The sequence below is a fragment of the Letharia columbiana genome (assembly GCF_014066305.1).
Source record: "Letharia columbiana isolate WasteWater2 chromosome Unknown Sc0000007_s0, whole genome shotgun sequence".
NCBI lineage: Eukaryota > Fungi > Ascomycota > Lecanoromycetes > Lecanorales > Parmeliaceae > Letharia > Letharia columbiana.
Genome location: NW_023501043.1, coordinates 652,305 through 669,169, shown reverse-complemented (window position 1 = coordinate 669,169; position 16,865 = coordinate 652,305). Strand labels below are relative to the sequence as shown.

Here is a 16,865-nt window from a genome sequence, read left to right as displayed (position 1 = left end):
ACAGCGAACCGAGCATATCCACTAAGAATCCGAAAGAGGAAACCGAGCATATCGGTCAAAAGTCTAAAACACTCCACAACCATACAATGAACCCCCTCTGCGGAGCAACACCATTCGAAAGAGTAACATTCGAAGTATCCTTACTCTTCACGGTATCTTAATTGAATAAGAAACAAGCATTCTAGACCTCTGCAAAGAAACGCCACCATTTTGAGGTTTGTAGAGAAATCTATCTTTATAAAGGCGGTGTAGGCGACAGCGAGGTCCTTCAAGAGTCTAGTAAATACATGGTCGCGAGCACACTACTCAAGCGTTAATGGGCTTTCAGTTTGAAGAGATTTAGTGAAGAAATGTAGAAATGGTGGCTGAATAGGTATCTTGTCATTGAGTGGCTATTTGATATTTGATTTTCGGGCAGAGAAGGAATTGTCGGATGGTGCAATATGATTGGTCCGGGTGCCCCCGAGCCGAACCGAACCGCGAGCACTAAACTTTAAAACAATATCATATGATCTTTTGGTGGTTTTCTCCATGACATACCAGATAGTCGATATCGATCGAGGCCACCAACGGCGACAGTGAGGCCTGCAGATGCCGCACCATGGCTTCGGAAGACCTTTATAAGTATGCTAACAAGGGGAGCATGCTTGGTAGGGCTTATGTGAAGTGGGTTGAACGATAAGCGTCTGAGCAATCGATTTCTGAGTACTAAAAAGTGAGGCATGGGCGCAATATATGGACTTCGGATGAATTCAATTCGTTCAAAAACACGATGTCCGAGGTTTTACCGGGCCGCCTGTTGATTTGCTGGGGAAACAGGGGCTTTGTTTGGTGCGAGAGTGGCATGCTTACCATGAGTCTCTTCCAACACACACTTATCATAAGTGTGTGTTGGAAGAGACTCATGAGGTGTGTGTTCCTTTGAACAATGGAAGAGTATCAATCGAGGAGGCCAACGATTAACCTTCCTCACCGTCGACCGATGCCTGACCCTCAGACGTATGGGCAAATTACAAATTCATACCCCAAACTATGCGATCCTTACAAATTCATACCCCATCTTACATTTTCATACCCCTCACCAAAAAAATGGGGTATGAATTTGTAAGTTGCCACTACTTGGGGTATGAAAATGTAAGTTGCCATTTCTTGGGGTATGAAAATGTAAGATGCCACCAACTTGTAGATGTAGCCGTCCCTGTGCCCTGGAAGTGTAAAGTGTACCAGAGGACGTAGTGGTGGTCAAAGACGACGGGCTTCTGTCACCTTAGTTAGTGATATGCCAAAGAGAGGTAGAGGACGGGGGTCTTGAACGATAGCGGTAGCTGCCTGGCAGATGGCGGTCGGTAGGCTCCACTGAGCGTCAGGTAGTGGTCGTCGACTCCGCTGTCGATGACGGTGGTGTGGTGTGGTGTTGTGGGGTGGGGTGCTTGCGTTTGGCCCTCGAGTTGGCCCGCTCGGCTTCCGTCTGATGTCTTGGAGCTGTTAAAATTTTCATTAGATGCGGTCGGAGAGATTCCCTTACTTCTAATCCTCTCCTTGATGGTTCAAAGCCTCTGCAAAATTTCGAAAGTAGGCCCTTAGGTAGCAATTCCAGGCCACTATGGCAACTTACAAAATCATACCCCTGTAGATGGCAACTTACATAATCATACCCCTATTAATGGCATCTTACAAATTCATACCCCATTGGGGTATGAAAATGTAAGATGGGGTATGAATTTGTAAGGATCGCATAGTTTGGGGTATGAAAATGTAATTCGCCCTCAGACGTATAGTTCTCATCATCTGACTCTGCAAGAACATTATCCATGTGATCCCTGAACTCCGCTGGCTCCTCATTCCTCTAAGCCTCATGAAAGGCTGTCATAGCCTTTTCAGAAGGCTTCCAAGACCCAGCTCCCTTTGGTATCTGCGTTAACGTCAGGGTTGGACTGTTGTTACCCACAGCGAGATGCCGTTCGACCTCCTGCTTGAGAAGGACAAAAACGTGACCGTGCACACGTCTTCCCATTCCCTCCTCCTCAAGTACATCCTTTGCCGTCAAAGTTGCCGGATCAAAACTAAGCGATCGCATCTTCTCATGACACCACTGTAGTGTCACCGCGGGAAGGTACTCATCCAGATCGTATGCTTCCACTTCTTGATGAAGTGTATCAACAAGGTCAGGATTCGGTACGCTGGAGCAGTCCACCGCTGGTTCCTCGGGATATTCGTACATAAACCATGGCAAACCGGAAGTCACATGCGGGCGAGTCTTTTGCTTGCGAATTCGGTGCTCATTCCAATTCTTAACAAACTCAAAGGCCTCCGCTCGAACCAAGGGCATATAGATAGCGTACACAGCAATGGTATCCGCTAGCCGATCCTTTACAAAGTGGTTTTCCTCCTTCAACCGGTCGAAGAAGAGCACCCATTGACGGAGTTGTGAGGACTGTAGATGCATCCACCAAGATTCAATACGTTGATTAGCGGTGCTTTTGCCAAACATCCAGCACTTCTCAATGGCACGATCCTCTTCCGATCGATCTTCTTGTACTTCACACAATTGATGAAATGCATCGGCAATAAGGATGGTCTCAACACCCCGGTCTGAACGAAACCTTTCCGGCATAATCTTATGCTCTTCCATATACATCAAAAACTGCTTTACGACGCTGACAGCTGTGCGTCCGGAGCCTCCCACATAGATCCAGATGACCTTGCGGGAGTACGCATCGATCACGGCGTAGATCTGAATGCCAATGATCTCTGGCTTGCAGTGGGCGTCAACTGACCATATAGCATTGGGGCCGGCTACCAAAAACTTCTTCCTTCTGTGCTGTTTCTTCTGGTATCTACCACTGACGCGCTCCGGATCCACGAGTCTTAAGGTGTACATGATATCGTTCCTCGAGATAAACACACCGTTACGACGAAAGTATGCGTAAAGATGCGTGAGGGCCCAGCCACCAATGACACCCTGATCCAGATGCTCTGTGATAATGCGTATAATCTCCTCATCATGAGAGCGAGCATCCTTCAGCGGACGTTTTCTTCTCAAACCCATTGCCACTCTCAATCGCCGGAGCTTATCTGAAGTCACACGTAGATCCTTCGCCTCCAGTACCACTAATATCTCTTTATCATTTGCGTTTTGCTGAAGGAACAGAGTCGCAATGAGAGCATCGCGGAGTGTCTCGTCCCTGCACTCTGGTTTATCGTAGCGTTTCTTGGCCCATATCCGCAGGTGTTGCTCGAGCACATTCTTACTGATGTTAAAGCCGCGCTGAGTAGATAGACGTCGTAAGATCTCTTTGTACTCCTTGTTCTGGTCATGAAGGTGGAGGATGAACTCCTTGTGTGACTCTACGTCTTTCTTGGGCCGTCCTGGTGGCATAACTGTAGGAAAGGGAGTACAGGTAGGTGAACCGAGTGCGTACTACTAGGAGGATAGTCGGTAATCGTACAAAGTCAAATGGGAGGAGTATTTGAATTTGATAGGGTAGATTTAATGGCCACTCCGCAGTCGCAGTTAGTGCTACAATGTACGCAGGGAGTGAATATTTCCTACATACCAAAACCCCCCAAAAAAAAAAAAAAAAAAAATTGAATAAAAAGGGTTTGCCTCACGCTACGGTCTTATTTCCTCATCTTCGATCTAAACGCGGGTACAAACGGGTACTAGTACGTCCCAAAGAGGAAGCTGGAAAAAAAAAATCAAAATCTTCAAAGCCACCTTCTTCGATTCCTTTTCCTCTATGAATATCGGTGTGATTGCCTCGTCTCGTGCATAGAATCAATTGATAATAAGATCTATATCTTATTACAACCATTTGATCTTAGGGTTACAAGTTCTTTGAGTGTTAGAGAGAGTGACGGTGGGAGTGATGGTGGGAGTGACGGTGAGAGTGACGGTGGGAGTAACGGTGAGAGTGACGGTGGGAGTGACGGTGGGAGTGACGGTGGGAGTGACGGTGGGAGTGACGGTGGGAGTGACGGTGGGAGGAGTGGGCGACGGTGGGACGGGACGGTGGGGGAGGTGGGGGGACGGTGGGGGGACGGTGGGAACGGTGGGAGTAACGGTGGGAGTGACGGTGGGAGTGACGGTGGGAGTGACGGTGAGTGACGCTGAGAGTGACGGTGGGCTTTCTCTTTTCTATTATGGCGTGTTAAAAGGATATAGGCGTGTGGAAGATAGATAGAAAGAATAGGAAGGCCCAAATAATACTCGAAATTTACCTAAAATAGTCACGTGAAGTGTCTACGAATATCCGAATATCTAAATATTTGAATATTCCATAATAACCGTACTTTTTTGGCGGTTATTCTCGGAGATAGAATCGTCGGAGTTTCGGAGTTTCAGTGATTCGCCACCAGATTTTGGTGGCGAATCACTGAAACTCCGAAACTCCGACGATTCCACGCGGAAAAAAGTTACTCTGAAAACCCCTAATAATGAATAATAAATTAAGTCTGTAGAGTTGTAGAATTACTTATGCGCTTTCAGATAATGTAGCGTAGACGAAATTTGATAAAGTATTCGTCTGTCGAGCTTGCGAGAAGAGCCCCTCTGGCACGAGCTCTCGGAGAGCCCTCGGAGAGCCCCCGAAGGGTCCGAGGGGTTTTAGGGGTCTCCCTGAGAATCAGAGATAGTCAAAAACCAGTCCTCCGCATTCTACTACTGATTAGCCCCGCGCCCCAGCACATATTTAGTTTGACGGGGGACTGTCCGAAGATAATGTAAGTTGCTGATATCGCTTGTTGCATCGAGTCGAATCACCCAGCCGTGGACCAGTTCATCCTCGCGCTCACGCTCTGGGACGGGTGAAGGTCTGCTCAGAAAGAGAAGTCTCGAATGAGGGAAGTCTCGCCTTCGAACATGAGCTTCACTTTGCACGCACGTGAATTATTCGAGGTTTCTGCGTCCTTCTTAGCCGGATCAGGGGTGGGTTCGTAATTGCCGCCATCGTACATGAGGGTCTGGGGACTCATAATACACATCGTCGCTGGCTATTCCTGGGTCTTCTCCGCCCAGCTCATCGGCCACAACTTTTGCTTGTCTAACCATGATGGATTGATAGGATCTTGCAATCTGATGGGTCTTGAAGGGTCGTGAGATCTTTGTAAAGTCAGGCTGTAGGTCTGTTAGCTGGGATTTAAGACGTCAGTGAGTGTGGACATAGGCGTGTGGTGAATTCGCACACTGCTGCGGGTGACCTGAATCTTAATCAGGTGTAGTGAAGAATCAACTCAACACATTACCCGACCTCTGCCATGAACTATAATCCTTTGGACCTACTGTTCGAGATAACAACTTCATATTTAATTCCGCACCTGTTGATCGCAGTAATAATACTTTTGATATCAAGGTCTCCATCGACAATAGCCCACAGAGAGGAACTTTACGTTCAATGGCTGAACTCACTAGTGGATTGGCTCCGTACATATCTCACATTCTTTACCACGTCTTCCTCACTTCGCCCACCACTACTTCCTCTCCCCTCTCAACCTCATACACACCGCGCCGTCTTTTACATCATGGCGTAGAAGGTATTATCGGGCTTCGAGGAAACCGCATGGCCGGGCAAACAGTTATGGCAAAGCATACATCATGGAGGGTCTTTGCCGCGAGGAAGGATGCCTTGTGGGAGAGATGGAAGAAGTTTTGTGACCCCTTGACTCAAGATTTTGGCTTGTTCGAAGCAGAAGACAGAATCAACAGCAGCTGGCGTGACATCTACGCAACCAAAATGGATGAAGTTGTTTCGAAGTGGCTTGATAAGTTCGCCAGTGACCTGAACGCTGTCGCCGAAGCTTCAACGAAGTGGAAGGAGCATTATGCGAGGGTATGATGCCTTATCTCATTAACAAAGGGCGAAAGAGACTCAAGGACGTGCCCAGCGTGACCCCTGCGCCTGCTGAAACTACCTTACCAGAGCACCCTATGATGGCGGCAGCAGCCACCCGGCCCTCTCCTTGGGTGTCGACATCTCTATAGCCCTCTCCCTTGACATACGAAGGAGCTCTTCGAACCATTTCGCAACAAGGAATCATTGTCTATCGTGATTATCCTGATGGTCAATTCCGGCTGCCATAAAGCGCGGTCACTGTGCAGCGTCCGGAGTTGAATAAGCCAAAGGCCGAAGTGGAGATTAGCGATCTCTCTTTGGCAAGATTGATAGCGTTGCTCCGTCAGGATTCCATCATGGCAGAAGCCAGCGAAGCCTGGGTGTATAAGTCAGTCGACACTCACGAGGCCGTTACCACGACCGACATTTCTATGATGCAATTCGGTACCTGCAAGGCCTGCACCTCACGCGTAATGTCTTTTTGGATTCCGACACCGCAGCGAAAACAGCCGACTAGCCCTGGTATCTCTATCTCACCTCAATTATGTGTGGTGACCGGGCTGACACCGTGGTTAGCGGCAAGGGTCCCACTCCAGCTTTCCCCGAAGCTGTTCTGCACAAGGAAGAGGACCTGATGGCAGTAGACAAGCAACACCCAAATCCGGTGTCCGGTACGTCTTCACAACCATACTGAAGTTATCTAGGAACATTTTGACTCACGTAACTAGTGCCTTTCACGATCAAACTGCCCTTCCACCCGCCATCCTACTCGTCGACCCCGCAACATCATTTGCTCGCAGAAGGGTCCTCATTCGAGGAGAGACGCTATGCAGAAGAGAGGGCAGGACAGTCCCACTTTGAGCTCGGTGGGTCACCGTCCTTATACTGAACCTGTACGCATACCTTGCGACTAAAGTTACCAAGGTACGAAGAAGCTCCGCCGCTGTCGTACGATAAAGTAGCTCCGAAATATTCTATCCCGGGGATCGATCCTCCCGACCAAAGGACGAGGAACCCATCCCTCCTACCTCGCGCAACAAGCGTCGTAAGGTCAACGTCACATGTCCAATGTCAGAGAAGGCAGAGTTCGATTTAATTTATCATGTGAGCGAGAGCGAGGACGAGGGGAACTGGCTTCGCAACTGCGCTATGACTGGCGACGATTCCTACGATATCGCTCAGTCGAGTATGGTTTTGATTATTGGTCTCATGATAAAGTTATTCAAGCACCAGCTTATCGCGGCTATTCGGATGGTTTATCAGGGGAAGGGTGAGTGTGAGGGGGGCTGGTGTGCCGGCGAGATGGGGTTAGGCAGGGTACGTAACCTTTTGCGTCTCTGAGAGCCAACCTTTGGGTTAAATCATGAGCTAAGCTCGGACTGACTTGGCCCAACAAGTCAGACTTTCTCACGCTGTTTGTCGCGTATATTGGAATGTTCCTAGATCATATCTGGGACTCTATCGACAAGAGTATTCGTGGCAGTGCCACAGCCGATCGACATATACAACCATCCAAAGGGCATTCCAAGCAGCCAAAAGACGCCGCTTGTCCCGGTAAGCGTACCTTACCGTTCCCCCGCGCGTGTAAGGATGACTCTCTCACAGTTCAGTTGCCAGTGAAACGCGGACCCGCGCTCCTTATTATACCTCCTGGAAGTTTGGTACATATAAATACTTCACAGCGAACTCTCACTTTAAAATTTCACCTTTCCTTTCTTCCTCGAAAACCCTTACCAACCATTGACAACAATAAGCAACTTGTCCATTAGATACTCATATACTGGTCCTTCATCTACTGTTTTATTCAATATCCTCCTTCTACAATAATCTGTTAGTACCATTATGCCTCCGGTTGTTTTGATCACTGACTTCGAGCACTGCTGATCCTCCTTCTGAAATTCAGACACTTACTAGCAGTAAACATCCAATCCGCTCATGTCTCAATTCAGCGAGAAGGAGCTGCAGCTCATGGTCGCCATGGTCAAGAACTTCAACGGCAGCATCACCGCATCTGCAAATACTCATACCTCACCCCGTGTTGCAACCTTATCGTCATTGCTCTCAAGCTGACCCTCACACTTATTCTCCTTAATTTTGCTCTTGAAGACAATGCGCTGCATCTTATTTGATGTACTGAAACGCAGGGAAAGATTGCAACGGAGGATAGGTGTGAGTCATAGCGTGGGGAGCTGTGCTGGCTTGTGAGCGACGGGAAAAGTCGTGTGCTGCCGGAGCCTTGAGAGAGGCAGTTCGAGGGCCTTTCTGCAAGCTCGCGAAAGGTCTAGGAGTGATACAAATACTTGCTCTAGGTTCTTGGGGTCGGTTGTTGTATGCTCTGTTTATTGTGTCCTTGAAGCAGACTCTGTGGAAGATTTTGCCTGTCTGCATCCTTCCAGGCTTTGCTTTACCAGAAGATTGCGCTTCGGATATAAGATTTGGCTTCCGAGGATTATATATATATCTTTGAGCTGTTGTATCCAAGCTGCTTCTTCGGACTCACATCACCTTCACTCCGTCCCACCACAACGCTTCCTCTCACCACACTTCGTTACTGTAAGTCTAAGCTTTCTTTTCTGGTCCAAATCATTCGATCTCTACTTCTATTTACTAACTCGAACACCTCACATTATTCAAATTGCACTCTGATTTTGAAGCTTGGACAACTCACTTCCGTATAGACCTTCACAGCTTCTGCTCCTCGGACAACTGGAAAGACCCGGAAGCATTCACCCGCCTCCTGGCGGCAATGGTGGCTGCCCAGGATATGAAGGTATGCTCACAGCTTTACTTCATGCCATATTAAGTGGTTTGCAAGTTATGACTAGAGTCTCTTGATCATTGCTTGCGGTCCTCTACATTCTCCATCTTCTCGGCCTTTTCACCCTCTGTCTCTGTCAATGCAGCGTCGCTCTCTTCACACTTACACCTCAAGTCTTTCAAGAACAATGCTGACTTTCAATTTCCAGCTCGACTACCGCAAGATCGCGTCCATGTAGAGTACGGAAACGGTATGTGGCAACGATTCAAGCATCCTCCAGCCTTTTTCAAATCTACCACCTCCCATCTCCTGCTTCTCCGTTGCCTATCCTGATAACCCACAGGCGCCACCTACGACTCAATCGAAGGCCGCTTCAGCATCATCAAGAAGGAAGCAGTGGCCTTGAAAGCAGAAGTTGACTCCGGCGAGCGTCCCGAAGCTCCCGCCCGCGGCACCCTCTCCGCCACTGTCACGCCAAACAAGCCCAAGTCTACCGTCGGCACTCCCTCAAAGGAGAAGACCATCGGCGGCCGCGTGGGGAAGAGCAATAGGACTCCCACCAAGAAGCGCGGTAAGGGGATCAAGGAGGAGCCGCAGAGCGGGTATGGTTTCATTCGAATCGTCTTTTGATTCGAGAATATGCTGACGGTCCACCTGACCAATGCTGCAGGCTGGTAAATATCGGAGAGCACCGAAAACTTCTGGGTATCTATGCAATTACTCACTCACTCACTCACAGAAGTTGCAAAAAGAGTTGAGTCAAGGTTGTAATCGATTACAGATTCACTTCCTAGGTGATCGACAGCTAACATAGAACCCAGGATCACCATCCACCTCATCTTACTCTAATCATCCTCTACCTTTAACTTACTCACCTCCCAACAACCTCAAGAATCCGCCCTTCAGACACCTCGTGCTCCAAAACACATCTTCTCCTCACATCTAAGCTCATTCAAATATACATATAAAATGAAAAATTTCTTACCGTCACCACCATTCGATTCATTATGCCTTGGGACGATGCTCGCGAAAAGCGACTGTTGATCGAGGTGATCATGATCACCAATCCAGCCGTTACTCGCTCTGCCTGGGACACCATTGCAGCAGTCATGGGAGATGGTTTAACAGGCGAGGCTTGTCGGTAGGTTCTATGATTCTTACATCTCTTTCTCCAGCTGTGGCGACGTCTCTACTGTGCCATGACGGTCAAAGTATCACCTCAGACGCTCGACTCGGCACCCGAGCTCTGCCTCCAGATACCGTCACTCACTTCAATCTCATCCATCCACTAACGTCCCACTCAGCCAGAAATTCCAATCCATCAAACGCACCGTCAAACCCGCCAACGGCGCCACCGCCTCCAAAGCCACCAAGGCCACCAAGCCAAAACCTTCAACCTCCTCCGGCACCGCGACCAAAACCCGCAAGCGCAAGGCCAACGTCAACGAAGACGACGACGACGAAGAAGACGACGACGATGACGACGACGACGACGACGACGACGACGACGACGACGAAGGAGCGAGCCTCTTCACGCCAATGGCGCAGAAGAAGATGAAGTCGGAAAAGAAGGTCGGCGGCGAAGCCGAGGTGGACGGCATCGGCGCCGAAGTTTTCAAAGCTGAAGCGGGGGAAGAGGGCATTGATCTGGAGCACGATGAGTATGTCCTCTTGACCTGTTTCTCGATCTTGTTACGCTAACACTCTACAGTCTCTACGACGCCGTTGCTTGAGTGGAGGTCCGATCGTCGATGGCCGGCGTTGGGCTACAGGTGGGCTTTTGTGGAAACCTGGCACCGCTTTACCGCAGCCGAGATCTCGATCGGTGCACGTCTTGACGGTTTTCGTGTTGCTGAGAGAGGATGAGGATCAGTAAGTGTGGAGGAAGTGGCATAGCGGACGGCGGCTTGGGCATGTCTTTCGTTGGCGACGCTCGCACGCTTGAAGGGCATTTCTCGGATAGCGTTGGTTAGATAGTGCGCAATCAGACCGGTTTCTGGGTTTTGCAAAAATGCGAATCGTGTTATGCTTTTGTGACCTGTTGATCTGTGTTACCTGTAAGCGCTCGATGGAATATCTTATCTCGATGTCTGGACAACCAACCCAATCATCATTATCACCTGCGCTATCTCAGCAGCCATCAACCTGAACGCATATCCATCTCAAGATCCATAAACTCAGGCACCACCCTCCGCGGTCCCAATCCACCAGCTCAGAAAGACAGCATCCAACACTGCGAAAGCGCATCACGTCCGAGACTAGAAAGCTTCGATATCCATGCCACCGTCAACAAAATCACCGTCAACGCCACCCTGTGCCGCGCGACCACCACGATCATTGCATCCGCCTTCGACATTGGCCGCGAAGTCCTCGCCGTCCTCGGTGCTGGGCACTTCCAAGAACCTACTCGAGCGCATGCGCTACTCTCGCTTTAAGCAGCAGATGGAGGGTGTCGCACCTGCCCCACCCACGGCCAGAGCCGCCGTTCCCCGTAGAGGACATCGAAGCCCGACAAATCTGAAAAGAACAAGACACAGAAAGAAGAGCATCAAGGGACAGTCTTCAAGGCGGAGAAAGAGGAAAATATGGATGCGATGTCAGGCGTTGAGCAGACTGTCAAGGAGGAGCATTTTGTCAAGCCGGAGCCGGAGATCAAGGCGGAGTGTTGAGATTTGCTGCAGCACCTGTGTTGTAGCTACCCCTAATGGTGGCAATCAGGTGGCAAATTAGCATGGGCTTCACATGGTATTTAAGTAGCCTACATACCATTCCATCGTTCATCAATCAATCCTTCATACATTTCCAACACGGAGCTCGGTGGAGAGGAGGATGGGACGTGGTCGCCGGATGGTAGTGCAGATGCTGACGCGATGCAACAGATGTCTCTGGAGTCAGCAGCTTTTGTGAACCACGGCAATCTGCAGCAGTACTCTCCAGTGGAAACACCCCAGATTTCGTCAGAGCTTATTGCAGTAAAGCCAGAGCCAACTGTCAAGATAGAGCCTCTTTGGGAGAATTGATTTTGCTTTTAGTAACCTTGTCAATTAGATAGAGTAGCACAGTGCAATAGACTAATTGTGATGGAAACAAAAATGGACTAGTGCGGATCCTTCACTAGCTTCAAGTTCTCCCACAACAACGCTGTAACTTTCCAGACCAAATCGCATCTTGGCACACACTAATCTAGACTCCTACCGTTGTTTGAGACATATGAAAGGGCAAGCAACCCCAATAGACAATCCCGAAGCACTCCTGAACGGCTACCACCTGACTTCCCAAACCTTCAGAACTACACAGACGCTGACTGCACATACCTGCACATCCGGCAAAATCGAGTCAACTTCCATAGGGACGATAAATCTCTTCGACCAGAAACGCCCTCTACAACACCCCTCCCTGATCACCAACAAACGCACGGCCATGTCTTCCAGCACCCGACCGGAAGATAGTGTCATTGATTCACACAGCGCATCTCTTGAGAAAGAGCATAAAGCAAGAGTTTCTAAGCTGGCAAAGAGAAAGAGAAACGTGGAAGATACAGAGGGCGGAGGAGCTCATGAAGCGGGTTTACTCGGTGCTAAGAGACACTGCGCGGAAATTTACAAGATGAATCGAAGCGCTCAGTCTGACCAACAAGGGGCAAGCAATCAGCAAATGAGCGACACCAAAGGGCAAGGAATCGATGAGATGAACATCGACAGCAATAACAAAGAGGCGAGCTGGATTCCAAGCTGTAAGTGCCTTACTGCGCAGCCTCCGAACGACCTATACTGACCTCGTAAGTATGGAAGCAACGAAGAAGATGGGGATCAAGCCTGGCAACGAGGTCAAGAACGATATGGATTGGGCCGAGTAAGCACTGCGGCATCATTCCCCTGCTCCAGATACTAACCCTTTTCTGGATTTACTCTCATCCATACTGGCCGTCGTCCTGGACATCCAGCTCTCGTCAATGAGTGTCCGTCTTTGCTCAAGCTTTTCGACACCATTCCTCAAAAACACACTTGCTATTCTTGTTCTTCGGGGGATTCTACCTTGATGGAATGGTTGAAGAGCATGGGATTTGGCTGGCATCATCGACACACAGATGGACGGACAGACGTGTCTATGCATGGTTATCGTGTTCAAGAGCAATCCCTGAAGGATGGAATTGTCGTGCTTCAATGGCTGCTTATATGCGCCGGGAACGCTAGCATAGCGTGCCACATTTTACTAAGCTGGGTGGCTGGCCAGAGGTTCACTTGTGCCTCCAACATGCCTTCCTATCATACCATGCAATTAGTAGGTAAGGAGTTTCAGACCACTTTTTTTAGGCGTGGATTTTGGGAATTTCAGCGATTTGCCGCCATCCACGCCATCCACCAAACGTACCCTGGGGTACGTCTGTCCAAATGGGGGTGTCTGGCTGTCAAACGCAAAAAAGCCTGGTCCCGGGGGTCTCTGCGCTTGACAGCCAGACACTCCTACTTGGACCTAAATAGGGCCCCGTAGGGCTCCCGTAGGACGTCGCAGGGCCCCCGTGAGGGCTGCTGCTAACATGCTGGTGGTATCTTACATTTTCATACCCCAAGAAATGGTAACTTACAAATTCATACCCCAAAGACTGGCAACTTACAAATTCATATCCCATTTTTTTGGTGAGGGGTATGAAAATGTAAGATGGGGTATGAATTTGTAAGAATCCTATAGTTTAGGGTATGAATTTGTAAGGCTGCTGCTACGCGTACAGCCCCTATCTACTACGCGTACAGCCCCTATTCAATAGGCGTACAGCCCCTATCTACTAGGCGTACAGCCCCCCTAACCTGGTTAGCGGCCGCGCGGAAGCTAACGAAATCTAACCGGAAATCGTAAAGAACCCGCATCTAGTCTCTTCGAGATTCTTGCGGAGATGCTTGATGGTAGAGTACAGGGCAAGCCTCCCTATGTCTCTCCCTGTAGATTTATAACATCGGACGGTTTCAACTCGTCGATTAGTGAGGTCTTTGAATAATTCCTCTATGGCGATAGCTGATTGGCTGGCTACCCTCTCTGCTTGCTACTAAAAATACGCCTATCATACTTAAATGTCCACTACCTATCGGCCAGCAGGTCTTCCTACATCTGAAACGTATTGAACATAGCCTCGTTACCCTGCATGTAGGCCTGTGTAGCACCACCCTCCTCGTGTAATGCCTAAGATTAGTCGTCGGGGTGGCTGCTGCAGCGGTCGCAAACCCCCCCGCTGTGACGCTTGCAGTATAGAGGTAGGTGTAGAGGTAGGTGTAGGTATGCGCTCTGATCCTTGCCTATTGAGCGAGGGATGTAGGCGGGCGGTGGGGTGGGAGTTGGTTCTACTACCATATCCTACTGTGAAGGGACTGGGGGTTAGTGGGTCACATGACATCATGGCCCTGTTGGTACCTGTTGGTACCCCTGTTGGTACCCCTGTTGGTACCCCTGTTAGTACCCCGGCAAGGGGTTGGGGATAGGTGTCCAGTACGAGCTATATAGCCACCTGTTTTGCACCTGTCAATGGCTCTTCATTCGATTTCGTCTCTTTCAGAGCCATTGCACACTTTTTGTCCCACCCACCCACACCTATACATAGCTAGCTATCATTTCACTCCAGGTCTATGCCATAGGCATGGGAGTTTTCTTGCGCTGGGGTACGAGAAATATGCCTGTTCAGGCCTCTATTTAGGCCTATTTAGGCTGGCTATCCCCGGCGTGAGACGGCCCAACCACTATCTACACTCTATGTGGGCCCCTATGCGTGCATTGACGCGTGTTTTTCATGAATGTGACAACTAATTCGGGACTACGACTCTTCAACCTCTGGAAAGTGATGAATGTCCTAGCAGGCTTCGTCACTCTCCATGATGTCGCGCTCTGCAGAGTGCGAGTATGGTGCTTACTGCCATGGGCGGGTTTGCCCGCGAGATATCTGCTGGGAAGAAACACCTGAAGCTTCTCTAACAGATACAAACTTAACCTGAAGGACTACAGCCAACCTCTCAATCTTCTTCTCTTCTCTATCGGCCACTTGACTACTTTTGACTACTTCTCTCCGACACGCTTCTCCGATCACTTTTTTTCTCTTTGTCGATCTCACGAGCACTCCCCCATATTCACTCTCTCCATCACCATTCTCTTAAATCTTCTTAGTCGGTCATCACTTCTCCGTCGATCACTTCTGTGTTCTCAGTGAGCACCGCTTCCGCAGCTACAAGGCCACAGACAACTTGCCCATTTCAACAGCTCTCAGACCGTCATACTCCGACACAATCTGTCTCAGTGTGGTATCGCTATCATAAATCTATATCCAGCCAGCATTTTCATCGCTGTTCAGCAATCCCAAGCCAGAACATTGGACTTATAGACTGTGAACTTTCGCAAGGCTTGGATTGTTGCATTTTCTGGATTGATTTGCTCTAGGAGAGATTACCGCATCCGAAGATCTACTTTAAGCAGCAGCGGCAAGGATTGGCGCCATGGTAGGTCAAGCCCCGCCATGGCTTTCAACACGTCTAAAGCCAAGGGATTATAGGAAGGTCAAATGCTTCTCAACCCGGCGATTCTCTGGGGTATCCTGATCTCAGAGTGCAAGCGACATTCTGAATGCGGCGTGGCAAATGAAGCTGAAAATGGCTCACTGGATGCCGCAACCACGGACCTGGCGTTTCAGGAACAACAAGAAACCGCCCAACCCAACGAGACTGTAAAAAGGCCATTTGCCGGCCCTGCAATCCTATGGGGTATACTTTCGTCAGAGGTTCCTCCCCAGGCCATGAACGATGGATCTGTCAATTTTCCAGAATCTGAAGTGCTTGATATGGACGCCATCGTCAACATCTGGCTCGCCGCAGGATATGACTGTCAGCTGCCATTGGTGGAGACTGCAGCTAGCCCGGCCGTCACAGACGCCATGCTCATCGATGGCGGGGAATCGAGGCAACCCTACCGGTCTCCGGACCCAATTGGCCCCTATATAATCAAGGAATCGCCGGGAAAAGGCCAGGGTGTTTTCGCTGCTCGACACGTCGTCAAAGGAGAACGCGTTCTAGTCGATAAGCCATTCTTCGTTGTCACCAAGCCATACAATGCTCGAACAGTCCTCGAAGAATTTCAGCGCATGCCCTTTGCAAGACGACAACAGTATATGCAGTTGCACTGCCCCAATCGCTCGGACAATACTAACATGATCGACGTCATGTGTATTTTCGAGGCCAATTGCTTCAACATTGGGTCCGCGGCCGCCATGTTCTTAACCGCGACACGATTCAACCACTCTTGCCTCCCCAACATCTACTACTCCTGGAGCGAGAAGCGCGATGAGATAGTCCTGCACAGCATGACCGACATTCCAAAAGGCGAAGAGATGACAATCTGCTACGGACGCGCCTTCTGCACACGAGACCAGCGCCAATCCGAGCTCCGCATCTACAATTTCTACTGCGGTTGCCCGGCATGTCAGACCGAAACCGCCTCTGGAAAAGCGAGCGAGGAGCGCCGTCTCGTCATGAAGGCTCTCAACGACCAGATCATCATGTTTCAGTCCATGCTGAACGAGGCGCTGCTGGTCTACGGACTGCAAGACCCTCTAACGCCGGTCTTGCAACTGATAGATCTTATCAAAGAGGAAGGATTGCATGGGGAGCTGATGACGCCGTACCGCGACGCAGCGGACTATCTCCGGGGCCGAGGGAATTTCGAGGAAGCGTTGACGTTTGCGCACTTGGAGCTGGAGGAGGAAGTAGTGTGTCTTGGGGACGACTCGGATGTCGTTTGCAAGACCATCGAATACATTGAGGAATTGGAGCAGGAACTCGAGAAGGCAAAGGGGGCGAAGATGCAGGAATATGAGGATACCGAAGAACTTGAGCCGGGCGCCTTGGACGATCGGGACAACGATCCCACAGACTCTGACGCAGAGATTCAGTCGCCGGAACAGACTCGTGGAGCAACAGCACCGGAAGCGGAAGCAGAAGCAGGACCCGCCGAAGAAGAAAAGCCCAAAGCATCCGACTCCGACAAGCAACCGCTCTCAAAGCGGTCGGATCCCGAGCCGAATACATCGCACACTACGGCCACCGTCGGGCTCCGCAAAAAGCCTCCAGCGAAGGAACCAGACGAAATAAAGCCAAGACGCCGGTTTCCACGAGGGCTGCATCGACTCGCGGTCCTCGAGTCAGCGTCTCGAGCGCAAGAAATGAACGACGACGGTCCGCGGCACCAGACTCACGACTGAGCGAATGGATAGGGAGAAGGCGTAAAAGAGCGAGTTTCAGAGAGAG

At 49.9% G+C, this 16,865-nt stretch overlaps 10 protein-coding genes across 10 annotated transcripts; 7 read left to right on the top strand and 3 right to left on the bottom strand.

Moving 5' to 3' along the window:
- Positions 1-1,271: 1,271 nt before the first annotated feature.
- On the bottom strand, positions 1,272-1,623 carry HO173_003215 (uncharacterized protein; the record flags this gene model as incomplete). The annotated part of the gene is made up of 2 exons (XM_037305143.1): positions 1,272-1,482; positions 1,616-1,623. The coding sequence occupies 2 exons, from the start codon at positions 1,621-1,623 to the stop codon at positions 1,272-1,274; spliced, it is 219 nt and encodes a 72-aa protein (XP_037168008.1).
- Positions 1,624-1,846: 223 nt separating this feature from the next.
- HO173_003214 (uncharacterized protein) lies at positions 1,847-3,379 on the bottom strand (the record flags this gene model as incomplete). The annotated part of the gene is made up of 1 exon (XM_037305142.1): positions 1,847-3,379. One exon carries the CDS (start codon positions 3,377-3,379, stop codon positions 1,847-1,849), a length of 1,533 nt encoding a protein of 510 aa, XP_037168007.1.
- Positions 3,380-4,818: 1,439 nt separating this feature from the next.
- On the bottom strand, positions 4,819-4,983 carry HO173_003213 (uncharacterized protein; the record flags this gene model as incomplete). Its single annotated transcript, XM_037305141.1, has 1 exon — positions 4,819-4,983. One exon carries the CDS (start codon positions 4,981-4,983, stop codon positions 4,819-4,821), a length of 165 nt encoding a protein of 54 aa, XP_037168006.1.
- A 593-nt stretch (positions 4,984-5,576) lies between these two features.
- On the top strand, positions 5,577-5,834 carry HO173_003212 (uncharacterized protein; the record flags this gene model as incomplete). The annotated part of the gene is made up of 1 exon (XM_037305140.1): positions 5,577-5,834. The coding sequence occupies one exon, from the start codon at positions 5,577-5,579 to the stop codon at positions 5,832-5,834; it is 258 nt and encodes an 85-aa protein (XP_037168005.1).
- Positions 5,835-6,375: 541 nt separating this feature from the next.
- Positions 6,376-6,720, top strand: HO173_003211 (uncharacterized protein; the record flags this gene model as incomplete). The annotated part of the gene is made up of 2 exons (XM_037305139.1): positions 6,376-6,502; positions 6,560-6,720. The coding sequence occupies 2 exons, from the start codon at positions 6,376-6,378 to the stop codon at positions 6,718-6,720; spliced, it is 288 nt and encodes a 95-aa protein (XP_037168004.1).
- Positions 6,721-6,899: 179 nt separating this feature from the next.
- Positions 6,900-9,219, top strand: HO173_003210 (uncharacterized protein; the record flags this gene model as incomplete). Its single annotated transcript, XM_037305138.1, has 5 exons — positions 6,900-7,148; positions 7,205-7,385; positions 8,510-8,601; positions 8,764-8,839; positions 8,933-9,219. 5 exons carry the CDS (start codon positions 6,900-6,902, stop codon positions 9,217-9,219), a joined length of 885 nt encoding a protein of 294 aa, XP_037168003.1.
- Positions 9,220-9,596: 377 nt separating this feature from the next.
- On the top strand, positions 9,597-10,322 carry HO173_003209 (uncharacterized protein; the record flags this gene model as incomplete). Its single annotated transcript, XM_037305137.1, has 3 exons — positions 9,597-9,730; positions 9,894-10,250; positions 10,301-10,322. The coding sequence occupies 3 exons, from the start codon at positions 9,597-9,599 to the stop codon at positions 10,320-10,322; spliced, it is 513 nt and encodes a 170-aa protein (XP_037168002.1).
- A 544-nt stretch (positions 10,323-10,866) lies between these two features.
- On the top strand, positions 10,867-11,258 carry HO173_003208 (uncharacterized protein; the record flags this gene model as incomplete). Its single annotated transcript, XM_037305136.1, has 2 exons — positions 10,867-11,073; positions 11,127-11,258. The coding sequence occupies 2 exons, from the start codon at positions 10,867-10,869 to the stop codon at positions 11,256-11,258; spliced, it is 339 nt and encodes a 112-aa protein (XP_037168001.1).
- A 541-nt stretch (positions 11,259-11,799) lies between these two features.
- HO173_003207 (uncharacterized protein) lies at positions 11,800-12,445 on the top strand (the record flags this gene model as incomplete). The annotated part of the gene is made up of 2 exons (XM_037305135.1): positions 11,800-12,322; positions 12,381-12,445. 2 exons carry the CDS (start codon positions 11,800-11,802, stop codon positions 12,443-12,445), a joined length of 588 nt encoding a protein of 195 aa, XP_037168000.1.
- A 1,531-nt stretch (positions 12,446-13,976) lies between these two features.
- HO173_003206 (uncharacterized protein) lies at positions 13,977-16,819 on the top strand (the record flags this gene model as incomplete). The annotated part of the gene is made up of 2 exons (XM_037305134.1): positions 13,977-14,030; positions 15,119-16,819. 2 exons carry the CDS (start codon positions 13,977-13,979, stop codon positions 16,817-16,819), a joined length of 1,755 nt encoding a protein of 584 aa, XP_037167999.1.
- Positions 16,820-16,865: the final 46 nt, after the last annotated feature.